This window comes from Syngnathus floridae, chromosome 17 (assembly GCF_059516105.1).
Source record: "Syngnathus floridae isolate MCC-2025c chromosome 17, RoL_Sflo_1.0, whole genome shotgun sequence".
NCBI classification, from domain to species: Eukaryota; Metazoa; Chordata; class Actinopteri; order Syngnathiformes; family Syngnathidae; genus Syngnathus; species Syngnathus floridae.
In genome coordinates, this window is record NC_142429.1 from 6357014 (window position 1) to 6375709 (window position 18696).

General features: G+C 47.0%; 3 protein-coding genes across 3 annotated transcripts; 1 reads left to right on the forward strand and 2 right to left on the reverse strand.

Moving 5' to 3' along the window:
• The first annotated feature begins 428 nt into the window (after positions 1–428).
• On the forward strand, positions 429–2199 carry LOC148383974 (coenzyme Q-binding protein COQ10 homolog, mitochondrial). Its single transcript, XM_088358853.1, has 5 exons — positions 429–659; positions 1073–1225; positions 1307–1499; positions 1595–1696; positions 1888–2199. Exons 1-5 carry the CDS (start codon positions 556–558, stop codon positions 2038–2040), a joined length of 705 nt encoding a protein of 234 aa, XP_088214979.1. The 5' UTR covers positions 429–555; the 3' UTR covers positions 2041–2199.
• Positions 2081–8069, reverse strand: mylk5 (myosin, light chain kinase 5). The gene is given in 17 exon segments (XM_088358849.1): positions 2081–2534; positions 2608–2806; positions 2808–2915; positions 2988–3117; positions 3203–3355; positions 3533–3656; positions 3899–4116; positions 4194–4397; positions 4698–4809; positions 4892–5194; positions 5257–5410; positions 5585–5712; positions 5941–5976; positions 6302–6433; positions 6525–6677; positions 6752–6895; positions 7949–8069. Coding segments are annotated over 17 exon segments (2616 nt in total). The 5' UTR covers positions 8055–8069; the 3' UTR covers positions 2081–2322.
• Positions 8070–15222: 7153 nt separating this feature from the next.
• Positions 15223–18013, reverse strand: LOC148383976 (frizzled-2-like). The gene has a single exon (XM_088358851.1). The coding sequence runs from the start codon at positions 17836–17838 to the stop codon at positions 16204–16206; it is 1635 nt and encodes a 544-aa protein (XP_088214977.1). The 5' UTR covers positions 17839–18013; the 3' UTR covers positions 15223–16203.
• Positions 18014–18696: the final 683 nt, after the last annotated feature.

Here is an 18696-nt window from a genome sequence, read left to right on the forward strand (position 1 = left end):
TCACGTTTTTTAAGATGTACAAAATTAAAATGAAAACTAATCTTTTGAATAATCCCCCAAATATTCAACCGCCCCTCACTAATTCCGTCATGTTTTCATACTGTGCCAAATCCGACTAAATTATTGTGAGAACACCAAGTACACTAACAATTCCACAATTGTGTTACATTATTAAAACTAAGCTGCTTTTTGAAGCTACTTTTATCATGTTTAAAATGAAACCTTTATAGTATTATAGTTCATTTTCTATTATTGATTCATTAAAACCAAAATAATAAACGTGTTCAGTTGTTAAATTAAACAAATGATTATGACGTCTATTGGTAATGAAACTTGCGCCAATAATTCGTCATTTTATTAAACTTGTCAATCAAATAAAAATAATGTGCCAGTCTCGCGCTGTGATTGGCCAGAGCATGGTGACGTCACAGCCGCTGAGGGCGGTCCCATTTTGGAGTTGTAAAATCAGCCGGTTGGCGATGCGACCGTTTGTTCAAACACCGTCGAGGGAAACCCGATAACGTTTGATTTTGTTTGTAATCGATAGAATTAGTTATGTCCCGTAAGTCAACTCAACGTCTCGTCGGGACTATTTTAGATGTTCTTGAAATCCGCTCCGGCAAGTTTATTTGGGGAAACTCGAAACGAGGAAATGCCAGGTGAGCATTTAAAAATTAAAAACCGATGGCTGAATCACAGACGGTCGTTTTTAACTGAACTATCCGCAGAATCGATCGCAGATTTGTTTTTTTCCTCCTTTTTACTTTCATGATTGAATTGCCATAACTGTACTGAACTCGACTGTACTGTGACATCCTGCCATGACATAGTCTACGATGCCATAGGACTAGATTAAAGTTTGTCAGAAATGTTCCAGGACTGTTGTCAGAAAAGATTGAACCACTTTTTCCCCTCAATATGGGTCAGATGATAAACTAGGACGATCAACCCCTTTTGCTTGTGTTTTCTTTCTTTAATCTGTGAAAAGATGTGAGTTGTGGCATGACTACGTCACTGTGTGCTGTCCTGGAAGTTTTCTGACACATCCTAAATTGGTGTCTTTTCCTGTCAGACATGTTTGTCCTGGTGAGTTGCTGACATTGAGGACAGCCACCCTTCCCCATTGTGCTTCCTCCCCCATCAACATCCCCCGTCGCACCTTCATCAACTTGGCCGCACCCATCACTCGCCGCAGAACTGAGTACGCCGAGAGTCGAAATTTAAGGTGAGTGACTCGGAATTTGATGTTGGGGACGGGCGAGGCTACATTCAAGATTGCAAATGACATCCGCTACAATGCTTCCAGGTACACGCCAGAGCAGATGTTCGACATGGTGTCCAACGTAGAACAGTACCAGCACTTTGTGCCATGGTGTAAGAGCTCTCGCGTCATCAGCCGCAAGGGCGGCGGCATTACAGCTGAGCTTGAAATCGGATTCCCGCCCGTGGTGGAGCGCTACACCTCCAACGTCACCTTTGTCCCCAATCACCAAGTCAGAGTGAGTCACACAAACGTTGCTTTTCACCTGCCCAGACTCTGACATCTTTAGACTTTCCTGACAAACTTCTTGAACGTGTATTTGTTGTCCAACAGGCGTTGTGCACCGATGGCTCCCTCTTCAGCCATCTAGAGACAATCTGGAGATTTGAGCCAGGACCTAAAGACACACCAGACTCGTGCAAAGTACATTTCTATGTAAGTCCAGTCACGTTTTTCATATCATGGTGGAGGTCTTCTCTCCACTAACTGCTTTTAACAAATTATGCCAGGAAAGGGAAACTCCCATTGTCATTCTATTTTTAGCACAGATTGGCTGCTGGCTTAAAAAAATAATAAAAATACTTCAGCTGTTAACTAATCCAACTGGTCCTGCCTTCACTTCGTAGGTGTCCTTTGAATTCAAGTCGCTGCTTCATTCCCAACTGGCCGGCCTCTTCTTCGATGAGGTGATCAAGCAAATGGTCGATGCTTTTGAGTCACGGGCTGCAGTGCTCTTTGGGCACAAGCAGGAGGCAACCTTTAAGCGGAGGTCGACATGATGACCTCCCCACCACTCACACACAAAGCTATACTTTCACATAGAATAATTAGATATTTATTAGTCACCATCTTATTTATTTTGACTTGTTTGTACACAAATAGTTTTAATCTGTTCACTGCTAGTTTTTTTTAATTAAAAAGTCTTTTTTAACACCTTCTTTGCTTCTTGATTGACATCTTTTTGGACAACTTCATAGAGTGGCTGATGTGACCTCTTCAATAGGTTTTGTAGATCCAAAAATGTCACTTTGGAAGGAATTTGTACAAAGTATAAAACAAATTCAGTCTTGATCTCGAACAACGAGCGTTGCAGAGCAGGAGGTCTCTCCGTGGTCATTGGTGGCTTTACAGGTGTAAACGTTAGAGTCGGGTCGGCCCACTTCGGTGAGAATCAACGTACAGCGGCCATCTTCCTCGTACTCGATCCGGACGGTTGATGACTCCTCCACGGGTTCCTTGCCGCACAGCCACAACACATCCGGGTCAGGATAGCCTAAATTCCACAAAGGTAAGAGAACAAGGCCTGAGTCCAGTTAAGAGTAACTAATAATGATTCGTGCTGATACCTATGAGGTGACAATCGAGGTGAACACTGCCCCCAGTGGACACCGTCTGGTCCTGCAGGGTCTTGGTAAAGCGTGGGGGTCCCTGCATCTTTTGCTCCAATGAGAGCAGGGCAACTTCTGTCTCTGGTGTCATGGGGCACTCTGAGACAGGAAGGAAGGAAGGAAGGATGCGAAACCACTGATAAGAAAATGAAAGTAAAAAAAAAAAATGATGCGTCACCTTCTGCGGGACTGGTGGGAGAGCAGCTGCCGTCGCCTTTCCTCAGTAAGGCCATTCTCTTCAGCGCCAGCATGGCCTTGCCTGCTTTCTGCGAGGACAACAAATAGTTGAAATTCATTCAAAACTGATTGACGAAGAATGTCAAGTATGCATTGTTTACCTTCCATTTCTGCCTGGCAAGAAAGCGCTTCATCTTCTCCTTGGGAAGACTCTTGGTGAAGGCGGGAGCTGGCGAATCAAACGCCGCCATCCACGTGTGAGCCAGGGCGTCTTCGCAGGACATGCGTCGCCTAGGAGACGGACACAGAGGAAGGCCACAACATTAGGTAGGCCTGCAAACCATCGGATTCCTTGAATGAATTAAGCGGGTATCACTTGGGGTCTTTCTCCAGTAAAGAGCTGATGAAATGTTTGGCCTGCTCCGTGATGTCCCCGAAACTCTCCTCATCAAACTCCCACTGGGCCGCTGTCACCAAGGCTAGCGTGTCAGCGTCTCTGCTTCCCTGGAAAGGTGACTCACCGCTTAGTCTGCAAACACACACACGCATGGACAGATGAGAAGAATGTGCAAGTTCATGATGTGTCCACTAGAGGACGTTGCTTTAATACGGTGACGGAATGTGACGTCCTGTATGTGATCAAAGGTCATCCACTATCACCTACTCTTGTTGACTAGGAGTTGACAGACAAATATTGCCCACTTACAGAATGTAGCAGATGACGCCGATGCTCCACATGTCCGTGGCCAAAGACACGGGCTCATAGCTGATCACCTCGGGGGCCACAAATTCTGGCGTCCCCTGCATCACCCTCAGATCAGTTTTGCCATCTGTCAGACATGTAAAACCAACATATTATGGATTTTTTCTTTTTTTTTTTCTACAAATGGAGAAGTAAAGTCAATTTTTCAATCCTGCTCAAAAACTGAAACAGTGAATTCTCAAAACATCAGTGGGATTGGGATTGAGCCTTGCCGTGAATAGAAAAAAATCCCAAAATAGTCTTCCACTTTAAATATTTCCTCTCTATGCCACACATGTCTCCTCCAATCAACACCATGAGCACACGTACCGAGTTGGGTTGCCAGTCCAAAATCGATAATCTTGACGGCGGTGCCACTGGTGTCGACGCACACGATGTTCTCGGGTTTGAGGTCCAAGTGGATGATGAGCTGCTGATGCATAAAAGAGACGCCCTGCAGGATCTGCTGCATGTAGCGCACGCTTGCCGTTTCCGTGTGCTCGAAGCTGTCGTCCACGATGCGCTCAAAGAGTTCCCCGCCTGCTATGCTGCACACAGTGTAGCATTGAAAAAAAAATTTTTTTCCTCAATGAAGCAGAGATAAAAGTAGTGCAACAGTACTCACAACTCCATAACCATGACCATTTCGGGTTTATGGTCGTAGGCCGCCAGGCAGCGGACCAGTTTAGGATGGTGGAGCTTGTTCATCAACTCAATCTCCTGTCGGGCCGCCTCCCTCTCCTTCGTGCGTCGGCCTTTGTAGAACTTTCCGGCACACACTCGGCCGCTCAGCCGGTGCTTCAGCTTGAACACGAGGCCAAACTTGCCCCTGTGAAGTCAACAGTGGATTATTTAGTGTTTATTTAGGGCTGGTATGCTAGCTAATATAACTAATTCGATTTATCGATTTATCTAGCCCACTCCTGAGTGTTGTTGTTAGTCACCTAAATGTTGAACAGTGGCTGTGATTTACCGAAGTCAAATTCCTTGTTTGGCACGCTCAAACATGGCGAATAAAAACTCTTGAATCTCTTAATCAATTTGATTACAGGGTGTCGCAAAACATTTGCCCACGTCTCAACTGTAGCTAAAGAGCAGATCATGCCCGCACACGCTTTTAATTGCTCACATCCCGAGCTTCTCCTGCACGTCGTAGTGGTCTGTGACTTTGTGCGCCGTGTCGATAGAGACAAAGACCTCCGGGGCCTCTTCTTCCTCTTCTCCGTGTGATGCTTCGAATTCTGGACAGATAAGAAGTCCTCTTAGTAACCATCTTCTCCTATAAGGCTTTTTTCCCCCAGAAGGAATCAAGGAAGTGCTCACCCATGGTGACCCCAGGCGATGCTGGTCCGGGCTCACTGACCCCCACCGCGTTGTAGGCCCGAACCCGGAAGCAGTACTCCTGCCCGGGCTGCAGGCCACCGCAGACCCTGTACGACGTGCTGGCGCACTGGGCCGTGAGTTCGCTCCAGTGATGTTCCTCGGGCGGGCCCTCGGGTCGGACCTCAACCACGTAGCCCAGCACGACGCTGCCCCCGTCGTAGCAGGGCCCCGACCAGGATAGGACGAGGGTGCCGGGGGACACCAGGGAGACGAGAGGACAGGAGGCGGGAGGCTGAGGCCTGTCTGGTGAACACGGTGTTTAGTCACAATGCTGCACTTGTGTGTGTATGCGTGTGTGTCCTTACCTATGACAGAAATGGTGAGCGTGTGCTGGGCCGAGCTCTTGCGATCCTTGACCACCACAGTGTAGCGGCCCGTGTGCTGCGCTGCCGCCTCCGCCAAGACCAACGTGCTACTCTCATCTGAGTTCTCGGTCCAAACCTCCGGACTGTCCACTAGCTGTTTTAAGTCAAAACAACACGCGCACTCGTCAATACATGCTTACATGAAAGGTCATCGAGGTCAGAGCAGAAAATGACCCAATTATATTTTTGTCATTTTTGTGCGAGTCAAGTTTCTTATAAATGACGAATTTGTTGCCATTCATACAAGACAATCGTGACATAACAGCACCTGCTCTTTATTTCGGATCCAGCAGGACACCACAGGGGGGCTGCCGGTGAATCGACATGTGACCCTCGCCGGATGTCCCGCTTTTACCTCCACGAATTGCGGCGGGTTCTCCAAGCGCAACATCGGACCTGCCAGGATGAGTGCCAAAAAATATAGATCGTAAACCCCGTCACTCTTAAGTCTCTTTCTTATCAAGACATTCGAATACACTTCTTCAACATCCTGTAGGTGTCACAGCCGGCGTCCTGAGACGTTTATGCATTTATTACTGTCCACACCCGCAAATAAAAAGTAAAATGAAGCACAGCAAGTCACAGTAAGTAAGGAGTAGAAAACAAAGAATGACAAAATCTTACTTGTCCCTGAGTTGGCTTTCTTCTTCGGAATGACCTCTGCAAGGGAAAGACGGGATATTTATAAAGGAGTGGGGGTGCTATTGCAGTAATGACTTCCCTTTACGCCCCTTGTAATCTTTGGAGAAATTTCCTGGCGTCTCTGGAGCGCCGGAGATGACGCGTTTTCCTGTTTTTGCTTCCGTAAGACATTTTGCTCAAGGGGTCCTTTTTTGGAGGACCCTTGGAGATTTTCAAAATAGCTTCTTGAGACCTTTTTTTGTGGGTTCAGTCATTCCATACGTGCCAACCCAAATTAGCTAAACTGCTGGCTTTGGGGGCTGGATTTTTTTCTCAATGCTAATAGTCATAATTAAATAAAAACCTCTTGGAGAAGCGACTGGACTCTGCGGATCCGAGCTTGTAGGGGAAGTGCCAGTGGAGCCTCTGGAGTTGTCATTCACGCTTGCCTCATTTGCAGAAGCTCGACTCTGCACGCCACAAATCGTTTCAAAGTCTGTTGGGTCACAAAATGGCAAGATAAGAGTTTTATAATGTGACAAGACAAGTGCAGCTAGATGACATTCTTTATTCTAATTGGTCCTCGCCTGTGACAAAGACAGCAGCGCAACAGGAAGTCTTCCCCGACGCGTTTTCTGCCAAGCAGGTATAAGCGCCGGCATCCTCCGGCAGGCACTCGCGCACGACCAAGCTGACGTTGCCTTCATCCAGGCTGGGAATTCCAAAACGTGCTGCCTCACCTTAAAATTCACACCGAGAAAAGTGCTCTTTTTTTAACATGTATATTAATTTATTTTGACAGATCTTTCCTTACCGTTGTGCAACCACGTGACTTTGATGGGTCGACTCCCAGAGAGGACGCCGCTCAGGGTGATATCGTCGCCTTCATCCACGCAGCAGTCACGCAAAGGGCGCACGAAGACGGGCGGGTCGCCGCGCTGGTGAGCGAAAGGAGCGCCTGGACGGTGCGCAAACGCCAAAGTTTACTGTATACAATTGCAGGTCGTGCTAAATAGTGGCCTTGTGCACTCAAAGCACACAGGGAAAACTCTAAACCACAGGTGTCAAAGTCAAGGCCCGGGGGCCAGATACGGCCCACCACATCATTTTATGTGGCCCGCGAAGACAAATTGTGCATCACATTTGTGGGTCGTTACTAGAATTACAAATTGTCTTCACTTTTAATATCTTTTTTTTAATTTTTACATTTGACCAGTTTTTACTCATCTGATTTGAAAACGAGTTATTTGTTAGTTTGTTTTGCAGCTTTTACTGTATATAATATAAGGTGCTCATACATTTATTTGGGTTGACAGTCATAATGGCCCTCCGAAAGGAGCTATGATTACGGCCCGCGAAAAAAATTTGTTTCATACTCCTGCTCTAAACATTAGCTTGCTTATTGATAAGATCAACATATCTGTAAAACCGAAAGGAATCTGTAACATGCCACAGGCCAAAGCAGCATTAATGACTTCATTACTCGAACTCAGTATTTAGCAAGCAGTACCTCACCATTTTTATCAAATGAGTCGTTTCAGCTTTTTAACAGAAGCTAATTATTAACAATTGAGGAATAATTTACATCCTTCAGCCATCTAGCAGCAGGAAATGCCGAATAACTGTCAACAAACATCCCTTGTGTTATGATAGACCTTTTCAGCACACTAACAAGCTTTATTGACATCAGGACGCTATCAATCTCAAGACAGAAGGAAACTCTTTGTCGCAACTTGTTGCTTTGAACAAAAATAACATTGCTAAGAACACTTTGAGATGAGATATTCGCAGAGGCTTGTTAAATAAACTCAACCAGAGAGGGAATGCAATGGCAAAAATATGACATACATATAACATTACCTGTATTAAATATGAAATATTACAAAAGAAAAGGAAAACAGCGCCATTTAGTGTGTTTGCTTAATAGAGTTTAAGTCTGGAAAAAACTTCTTGTCTCATTTTATTGCTTCATGATCGATCAAGTGATCAAATAACCAAGCAGCGCACTCACCTGCATCTGCCGTCACGCTCCCTGAGCTTCTCGGTGCACTCCCAGACTTGATGTGCATCCTGAAGGTAGACACATAACGCCGCTGTCCTCCTGCGTCCACGCTCATGATGATGTCCGCTTCTTCTTATGATCTGCTTGTATTTAGATTCTCATTTCCCCTGGCAGCCAACTTCCTGTCTTCTTGCGACCGACGTGTGACAAAACAAGGCCGACTCACTGTGCGTCCTCGCAACCACCCCCAGCGAGATCCAGCTAGACTCCGCCCTCCCACCAGCAGCGCTACCATCAACCTGCCTGCTACATGCACACCTTATCTACGCTCAAAAGACCTTTCAACATATCAACACAAGGTGGAGACGTATCTAGAGCCACCCAGCCAAAGGTCTCATTGTGCTCATTATTTGTTTCGCTGTTTGCTGCGGGTGGCTTGTCAAACAGAAGAGTCTGTTGGTGACCTGTGGAGGCGGGGTCAGCGCCCACTCGTGGACTGTAAAAAGTCTCATAAATGTTCAACTGTGCAGACATCTGCCTCCTTTATATGATGGCATCCATCTGTTGAAGAAGAGGCCTTGGAGGACCCCCTGTAGGGAACATCTGCTCTTCAGGTGGCACTTCAACTGGCATTTGTGGATATCACACCAATGACCCCCCCCCTTGCTCAAATTCCACACCAGTGAGCTCACAGAAGACTGCAAGGGGCTCAGATTCCCCAAATCAAACACTGGAAAACACAAAGGCTGTCATTATAAGATTTAACCTGTTTTTGTCCATACCAGGAATGAGGAAATTTTACAGTAAATTCACCCAAAAAAATGAATTTTGAAGTAACAACAAAAAAATGACACTTTTCTATCAAAAAAAAAAAAAAAAAATGTCGAAAAGTCGGGTCTCAGAGCAGACACAATAGAGTTTGGAGCCGCTCCCAACGCCTCCGCCGAGTGGTCTCCCCCCTCGACGGGCCTGATGGAATGCTTGCGGGCGGTCTCGCTCTCTCTCTCATCCCTGGAAAAACAACCACTGTGATTTGCAATTATCCCACCGCGGCCGCTCCGGTCTCAGCATGAACACGGGTCCAGACGGGGCCTCCAGATTCACACGAAATAGGCAGGAAAGAATTTTCCCTGGAAACTAAAGTAGTCCTTTGATCTGACGAAATTTCAACTGAAAAATAGAGAACGTCATTGGGTTACCATTAAATGCAAGACAGCATGTTGTCAGGGCATGTAAGAAACAAGATGATGATCTCATTTCTTATCTGCATTCTTCATTGAGGAAGTGGTTGCTGCAAAGACCAGAAACAGTGTGGGCACTTTTGCTATCAAGCCATTCATCATGTCATGGCGTGTAAATCGCTCATGCTTGACATGAAGCAATTTTATCTCCTGCTTTCTCAGTTACTTATTGAGATGGAATGAAAAGCCTCTCACACATATTTCCATGTTTGCCTTGCCCATGGTTGTTTGGAAATATCAACATACTGTAGCCCAAAAAGCACTCAAATTGGGCTATTTTAACAGATTGGTTTGTGACGTCACTAACTCCGCCTTTTTCGGGTTGTGACTCCGCTCTCACAATTTTGTTGTGTGCCTGCAAAGCTTATATGTAAGGGCTTCAAGTTTTGCAATTTCGACACCTGCTTACAATTACAGTTTATTTAAAGTAATTCCTTGGTAGAAGTTTGTCAAACTGCAAGCAGTGGAATTCAATGAATTGAATGATTGCAACCTCAAAACAACATGGCTGACTACCTGTGCAAGGTGAGTGGGTCCTCAAAACTTTTCATGCATTCTATTATGATAGACATATCAAAACAATTTAGTGTTGCCCATTGTAATAGTTGTTAATGGCTGACTTTTTGTCAACTTTCCTCGGGGGGGGGGTCAACTGAGTGAGAAATGATTGTTTGAAACCAAAATAGTTGACTTCCTGTTCAATTCATAGGTCCTTGACCTTTTTTGTGTATCCTGTTATGAAGGACGTCCAACATCGTGTTTATTAGAGCAACTGATTTTTTTTCCCCACCCAATTTGCCAGAGGCTTCTACTGAATGCGCTTTGAGTATTCGGAACCCGAAAAATACACCATCGGTGTCCAATTGAGCTGCACTGCCCTCTATCGTCCATTTACCCGCACTACAACACTTTTTCTTAGGACGTGGTAAATTGGTAAATAAAGATTTGTTGCTCGCACACAAGAAGTTGTCCTCGTCGTGCCTGCACTCAACTTTCAGCAGTGGCATGACCAATCTTGCAAGGGGCTGTGAAACTCTTGACCTTTGACCCTACTTCTGCTCCTCCCAGACGCACGGAAACTAATGTCAGCTACTTAATTCTCATACTATTATTTTTTCCACGCGAAAACTACACTAACAAAGAACAAACTATCGAATTTCTTTGCAACGTTACAACGTTTTGAAAAAAAATATTAACCCCCCAATTAATATTTATTGTAATATATTGCTCTTAGTTGACTTTCTTGTTGTAGTAAACGCATTTTGACACCAGAGAGCGCTATTTACCATTACAACTGCGTGCCTTATGACATGGAACCAGCCGAAAACAACCGTTTCCAGAGAAATTCAAATTTAGCAATCATCTCCTCACGCAGCCAATGTCTTTTAAATTGACCTCAATTGCTATGCTCACTGTTAGAGAGAAACAACAGCTCATATTCAGTTTTGCGACCAGCTTTGGAAAAGTATTGGGGACACCTTTTAACTATTACACTCAAAATTCCATAATTACTTTCCCTGAATCTTATCCTTCAAGACTTATGCTTTCAATAATGCAAGGCTCTTGAATAAGGTAGTGCTTGGATGAGTTTGGTGTCAAAAAACAAGCACATTTTTGTCAAGAAGTGTTTATTTTATCTCAACAAAAACTTCTTTATTTTTGGTGTCAAAGTCAAGGCCAGGGGGCCAAACCCGGCCCGTGACATTCTTTTATGTGGCCAGTGAAGACAAATCAGATCTCATGTTTCTTTAGAATAAATGCACCATTATTTACTGTTCTGGTGCTGATGTTTTGGTTAGCATCTGAAATAATTTCAGTTATTGATGGGACAACTGAGGTTTATAGTAGAGAGAAGCTTTTAAATGTCATAGACCAATGATTAATTGTACTAGTGCTATAATCACATAGCCCAGCACACAAACCTATTTTTTTTTTGTGACTGTGTGCACCTTTGGGCTGGCTGCCGCTGTGCTGTCAGGCCCACATGGAAGTGATTACATGAAATTACAGAGATCCTACAGAGCTTGAGAGCCCTCCTATAACCGCTCGCTCATTCATCTTGGATGTGCAGCCATGAACACCAGCTCAGCAAGCGGCGCAGGGCGCAAGTGAACACACACAGAGGTCGAGGAGAAGCACACACACACAAACACACACACCTTGCCCGAAGCTGTTCATTCCCCTTTTGGCTGTGTCGGGACAAGGCTGCAGTGTGCCTCCCTCCCCGCTGCCCTCTCCCTCTCTCTCCTGGACGGGGCCAGGGCTGTAAATTCCTCAGACAGGGCTGTTTAGGGGGCCTCCATTTAAACAGCGGGTTGGGAGGGGCGGGGGCTGGAGAGTGGTGGTGGTGGGGAGGGCAATGCTCGCCAGAGAGGAGCCTACTCAATAAGTCATCATCAACCCCCCCCCCCCCCCGGCTCCGCAGACACTCATGGGAGAGAAATTATAGTGCCATACCGGATTAGAGCATTTGCGTGTGTCTGTTTGGGAGGGGGCGGAGAGGAGGGGGCGGGGTTAACCTGCTGCACATACAGGTGTCCTCAGGGCGGCATGCATGGACCAATGATAATCAGGTTTACTGGATTCTTGGATGAACAACTTTAATCTCGTAATATTCTGACTTTTTCTGAAAAAAATATTGTTTTTGCATTTTTTGTGTTGCCCCTTTACCACCGCAGCAAGTCAGTGATGATTCATTTTGGGACATCCATGTTTTTATTACAGCGCATATCCGACAACAAAAGGCTTCCCTAAATATCCGCAACGGCTGCTTGTTGTCATAAGTGTGAACATCTTCAGCCTCCTAAGAGCAAACATTGCAACATGGCCACAGAGCGCTTGAATTGTCCGACACAATAACGTGTTGCCTCCTTGTCTGTTATCGTTTGCTACTGCAGCTTTGGAGACAGTGGCGAGCATGTGTTTGCGCTGTGGTATCTGGTTGCACATTTACCATTCCAATGCCTGCATGCACACACACACACATGCACACACACACAAACACTCCTCCCAATCAAGCCCATTATTATCCCAGGCATGCTCCAGGCTCCCAAAATATCTGTCAGACAGCTGTCGGCACCTCTTGGCTTAGCAGCTGGAGGGGCTCTTGAAGTCGTCCTTCTTCTTCTTAGTCTTCTTTCCTGATAACATACACAGCCTTCTGGACCAGATACCTCGCCTGCCATTGTACGGCACCCAGCAGCGCCCCGACCCCCGTTTCCACTCTAATGGACTCCCCCGAGCAGCCTACAAGCAATAAAAAAAGCAGACAAATGGAGTGCAGCAGGCGTGAAAATGAGCCACCAGGAAAAGCAAAGCATGGGGAGGAAGGCCACCCTCCAATTACTATTAAAGTTAAGGCGTGACCGACATGTTGATCTAATTATCAAGGCAATATGGTGGAAGACTTGTCAATTCTGTTAATCACCACTTTGGTCATTTCTGTTGGGCACAGAAAGAAAACCAAACTTTGCTAGTCCTTAAATATTAGTAGGAGAAATTCTGGCTGATGTCAGAACCTGAGTAACACCCAGGTTTTGATAGCTAGGCCTTGCCGACTCACTGCCAGTGAATGTCTTTGACGCTATTTCGGCTGACCACGCATTTTGAACATTGCAAGAAAAGTGAGTCTGTGCGGCTGTATCACAATCCTTCCTCGCGGTTAGCGTCTGGCGTCCAAGTCCAAACTGTGATGCGCCAGCGTGCTGAGCTCAGCCCAATTCTTAACAGCGGCCATCGGAACGCATCGAGAGGAGTAGGGGGGGAATATCTTGGACTTCCTTTGGAGATTTCAAGGGCGAGCGGGATAGATAGATGTGTTCTGGAGAATGTCCATAGCTCCCTTATGGTTCATCATAATGTATGACTGTAACTAATCCAGAGTGCAGAGGTTGAGTTCTTGTTGGGCCCGTGCCAGGTTGTGATGAGAAACAGGCTCGGTTGGTTGTCTGCAAGTCCCCCCCCCCCCCCCTTTGTCTTCAAACCACCTATTACACAAGCCTTAGAGGGATAAGGCAGCGCGTCTCCAAAGAGTTAAAACAGGCCACTCATAACTTGATCCGTCTCTGAGGAGGCCCGCTTCCATTCAGAACCACATGACAATAAAGGTCTCCGGGAGCATTCTTCCGGCTTGTCCCTTCTTGCCCCCGAGCGAGCAAGGGAAAAACAAAATCCGAGACGAGCGACACCCGAAGGAGCGGGTGTCGACGGAAAAGTGAAGGCCGCTTGAATGATCCCGTCCGCAGTTTGGCGAGGCTTCATTATCATCATCATCATCAGCGTCAGCCAGGCAAGACGCCGGCAGACGGCAACCTGGATGAGTCAACGGCAAAGCATCTGATTCTTTTTCCAGATGTTTGAAGGTCTCACGCAATAACCTTTAGCTCAAATATCAACATCATCAGGAAGAATGCGCGCCTATTTTCCCTCTTGGATGCAGACAAAAGGATTTGAGCGCGCTGGATTAGAAAGTGAACACAGGCCTGCCTGCTTGTTCAAAGGCCAGGTTTGCCTGATGTGAAAAAAAGGAGCCGGGAGGGGCTACATTTTGAAAACAAAACATTAATCAAGAGCCCACCAAAAATTTGTCTTGTTGCTAGTTAGCGTCAGTTACTGTTGTAGTTTCCGTTTGATGATTTGCGGCCTGGTAATTGGCAGTCCGACCTTAAGACCTTTTTTCGCGCAAAGTGTAGAGCGTCATGACAAAAACATTTTTGGGAGGTTTTCCTGGTGGAGAGCAAAAAAAAAAAGTTTTTAGGTGGTTCTTGATGTAAAACATTCTGGATTAATTTGATTTTCCAACTTGACTGTACGTTACATTTTGCTAACATGAAGAAGAAAAAAGCTGCTTTTATAACAGGGGTGTGTTCTCCAGGTTTTCCATCAGGCTCTCCAAAGCCCTAAAACAATCCCTCTCGGCGTCCTCTCTGAGCCCATTCTCCCTCGCTCGCCTCTCTGCTTGGGTGCAAAGCCAAACAAGCCGGCCATTAAGTTGAGTTAAGCGCAGGAAGTGGAGGGAGGCAGGGGTGGGAGGGGCCGGGGGTCTTTGGGGGCCAGGCGGCAGTGTTTACAAGGAGCTAGTCAGGTTTCAGCAAGACTTTGAAGTAAGCCGCGCACTGGAGACTGTCTGTCACTGGAGGCCGAGGCCTAGCGCCGCTCCACTGACTCACTCGCATTCCCCCCATTCATCTGAGCGAAGAGAGGAGGAAAGCAAGGGGGGGAGGCGGACGAGGGCTAGAATAGACAGCCAGAAAGAGAAGCACAGGTCGATTTATGTCTCACCCCTCCCCTCTCTCTTTCTCGGAGTATCTCTTCCTACCTTTCATCAAGTCTAAGCGTCTGTTGTTCAAGCCCATCCGTAGCCAAGCCCTGATAAGAAGACAAGAAAGACGCTCTTGTGCACCAGGTCACAGGAGAGCGCATGGAAACGGTAAACTAATACGATTACAAGCATGCACACAATGGAGGCCCACCCCCCCCCGAAGCCTCCCTGCCCGCGAGGCGAGAGGATCGGCTTCCCAGCTCTCCCTCCCCGGCAGCCAAATACACACGTACGCACGCATCCACGACGGAGAGATGCGTCCATTGGAGCTGAGAAGAGCAGCTTGGGGGATTCCAGCTTGGCAGCTGAGATGTAACGCTGAAACCACCTTTTTTTTTTTTTTAGATTCCCTCCAACAGGCGGGCGGGAAGGCTTTCACGCCTATCCGATGGCGCGGGCGTTGCTCGCTAGATGATCCCTGTGTTGTTTTAACCGCGGCCTTTCGAACAAAAGGGGGTGTTTTTTTTCCCCCCCCCCCCCTTTTTTTTTTTCTTGCACTTGGTGTTGTGTGAGGTGGGCCACCATTTGGAGAGGTCACGTTCTCACAGGTCGCAAAATCTTTCACAACCTCCACACTAAAAAAAAGCGATTCACAGGAATTGTTTTCGTTAGCTTTCATTTTTTTTAGCAATCCTAAAAGTCATCCTCAAAAAAACCCATTCGTCTCCTGAGACTTTTTTGTGTGATGATAACCATCGAACAGGAAATACATACAATACATGAACAGTTTGACAAGTAGGTGTTTAATGTGAACATTTGATTTGACACATTTCCTTTGGTTTGACGTAATCTCGGGACAATTTAGTAGGAAACTGTACAAAAACGCACAACGAGTATTCCAACGGCACATAATTAGTCTGGCAATATTCCAACAATGAAGTATTTTTAGTTTTATCGTCATCACACTGATGTTTACATTATGCATAGCTGCGAGGCAAAACTCTATTTTACTCGCCCGCAGAGACAAGTCGTGCCACGTTCGATGTCCGCTTGACATAATGCCGCTGAATGACGCTTCCTGTCCGCCCGCATTTGAAACACGAGATGAAATCTCCCCATTGGTGATGTTGTTCCATTGTGGAAAGAACTCCCAGGAGAGAAAGAAATGGGAATAGAGCAAGTATGAATGCCTGACATCTTTAAATTATTCTGAAGTATTTGTTTAAATACAAATTAAATGTGATTTTTTTTATGTTAGTTGTTTAACTACACAAGAGTATTTAGTAGCTTCCATATAAAGTGACTACATACCATAATAAAGTAGGTCAGAGTTTTTGTCAATGTTATTTAAAAAAAAAAAAAAAGGGGAGGGGGGGTCAGGTCTATTTGGCTTTGTTGCAGTGCAAAAGAGAAGCAGGTACACTGACAGTTAAGCAGAAGTATTTTTTTTTTAAATACAAATATATAATTTCATGTTTTTACAATTACTATTTACACTTGGATTTAATTACATGTGAAATACTCGCGCTCCTGTCCTGGCTGCAAGCAGGAGGGGGAGAAGGAGGAGGTGAGCATTTCAGCACATGGCCATGTCGGCCATGTTTGTTGTGTGTTTGTTCAGTCAGGCTGTCCCGTTCGGGCGTCGTTAATCCAGCTTGCTGCTGCTTTTTCAGTGTGCCCGAGAACGCGCCCCCCCCCCTCCTCGCAGCCGCCACGGAAAGCACAAATCGGTCCGTCCAAGAGCTTGCGGCGGGCCCTTCATCCTACACGGTGGTCTCTCCGTGTTTGCCGTTTGTCAGCCGGGTATAAAACTTGTGCCAGGAGTGCAGCGTTTTCCCGGACCAGATCCAGAAACCGGACGTGATGCCCACAATGAGCGTCATCAGGTACTTGATCATGTAGACGGTGAAGTCCGGGGTCATGCGGGGCCCCGTCTGCGCCGGGCACGGGATGGCCAGGCTCCTGCAGCTGTGGCTGATCCAGCTGCGCTCCCAGTGCGGGCGGAAGGCCTGCTCGTAGAAGAAGCAGGCGATCACGATGGTGGCGGGCACGGTGTAGAGCACGCTGAAGACGCCGATGCGCACCATGAGGCGCTCCAGCTTCTCCGTCTTGGTGCCGTCGTGCTTCATGATGGTGCGGATGCGGAAGAGCGACACGAAGCCGGCCAGGAGGAAGGAGGTCCCGATGAAGAGGTAGATGAAGAGCGGTGCCAAGACGAAACCTCGCAGGGGGTCCAGGTTGCTCAGACTGACAAAGCACACTCCGCTCAGTACGTCGCCCTCGATCTGCCCGATGGCCAGGATGCTGATGGTTTTGACGGCCGGCACCGCCCAAGCCGCCAGGTGGAAGTACTGGGAGTGGGCCTCGATGGCCTCGTGGCCCCACTTCATCCCCGCCGCCAGGAACCAGGTGAGGGACAGGATGACCCACCAGATGGAGCTGGCCATGCTAAAGAAGTAGAGCATCATGAAGAGAATGGTGCAGCCTTCCTTCTTGGTGCCCTGGACGATTGTCTTGTAGCCATCCGGGTTGAAGCTCTCGTTGCACACCACTTTGTCGCCCAGGAAGAAGCCTGCGATGTAAGCGATGGAGACCATGGTGTAGCAGCCCGACAGGAAGATAATGGGCCTCTCGGGGTACCGGAAGCGCTGCATGTCCACTAAATACGTGGTGACCGTGAATAAGGTGGACGCGCAGCACAGGACCGACCAGATCAGAATCCAGATGCGTGAGAAGTGGATCTCCTTGTCGGTGAAAAACATGTACCCGCCGCCCCGGGCCGGCTCGCACGGAGCCGCGCAGTCCTTCTCCTCCAGGAACATATAGTTTAGGTAGGGGGGCACCACCAGCGCGGCAGGGCAACGGAAAACCCTGTCATGACCGGAGACCACCGAAACCCCCTGGGTGCCGGGGACGGGCAACGGGGGGACGGTGGCGGCCGACGAGTCGTTCTGTCCCACGCAGATCTGACCGTCGCCCAGCACGGGAAAGTTCTCACAGCGGAGTCGGTCCGGCCATTGGAAGCCAAACTTGTTCATGAGGGCCTCGCAGCCTTGCTTGGCCCTCTCGCAGATGGACCTGCAAGGCGGGATGGCCTTCTCCAGGACAGTGCAAACCGGCGCGTACATGGAGCACAGGAAGAATTTCAAGTCCGGGGAGCACTGTACCTTCACCAATGGGTAAAACTGGTGCACCTCCAGCCCTGCGTCGTCTTGGTTGTAGTGGCCTACCAAGTTGGGCATGATGGTTTGGTTGTAGGCGATGTCGTTGCACAGGGGTATGGAGATCGGTTGGCAGAATCCATGCTCCGGGATGACAATTCCGTTGTCTCCTTGATACTGAGCTGATACCACCACAGACAGCAAGAGAAGGACAGACCAACTCCCACACAAAATCATCTCTCCAAATTTTAAGACAGCAACCTTAGTCAGAGAATTCAATAAAAAGCCTCATGAAGTAGGCTCAATGGTGTAAAAAGTTGTATTCGCTGATCATTCAACCCGAGCGTCGCTCTCTTTGTGTTTGCTCTTCTCTTGGAGCGCTGCTGGCTAACTTTTCTTTTCCCTAACTTCTATTATCTCTGTTGTATCCTGTAATGAGAAACAATATATCCGGAAAATCCGTTCAAAATAAAGGTTAGACGGCCATTTTCTCAAAACACGGCGTCGTTTACCATCTACGGCGACAGAAATAAGCATCAATGCTGCTACTGTGGCTCGTCAAATTGATTATGGCAGTTATGCTCACTTTTAATGGGAATAAGAGATGGCTAAGACGAGGTCTTGATAGTTTGGCAAAGTTGGTCTGTTTTATTTTGAAGCTCGCTCTTAGGAACATGGAGCGTTTTCATCAAACTTGACACAACAGCTGGATTCCGCGGCCCAACCAGACCTACGGGTTTTCCAGAGCGTGGATGAGGAGGAGGAGGTCCCCATCTAGTGTTCACATCATGTTCCCCGGCCACTTCATCAATGGTTGAAAAGGTATTGGAAATTATTAACATTATAAATAATTAATCGCACCAAAACATGGATTACATTCCCCACGGCACGAACCAAAAAGAAGACACACCCCTTTAATACATTTTTATAACCCTTCATGCAGTAATAACACGTATGAAAGCATGTGCTTTCATTTCATTTCAACCCCTAAAATAAACAAAACATCTCCTCACCACATGATGACACATAATTGCGTAAATAACAACTTAAAATGCGGAAATTACAAAGTGATACTTTACGCTCGCCCAGCTGCAC

Bases quoted from the DNA above. Each gene is read 5' to 3' on its own strand.
- LOC148383974 (XM_088358853.1), top strand. From the start codon at position 556: ATGTCCCGTAAGTCAACTCAACGTCTCGTCGGGACTATTTTAGATGTT. The intron at 660-1,072 runs GTGAGCATTTAA...TTTTCCTGTCAG, and splicing joins TCGAAACGAGGAAATGCCAG to ACATGTTTGTCCTGGTGAGT. The intron at 1,226-1,306 runs GTGAGTGACTCG...CAATGCTTCCAG, and splicing joins GCCGAGAGTCGAAATTTAAG to GTACACGCCAGAGCAGATGT.
- LOC148383976 (XM_088358851.1), bottom strand. From the start codon at position 17,838: ATGATTTTGTGTGGGAGTTGGTCTGTCCTTCTCTTGCTGTCTGTGGTG.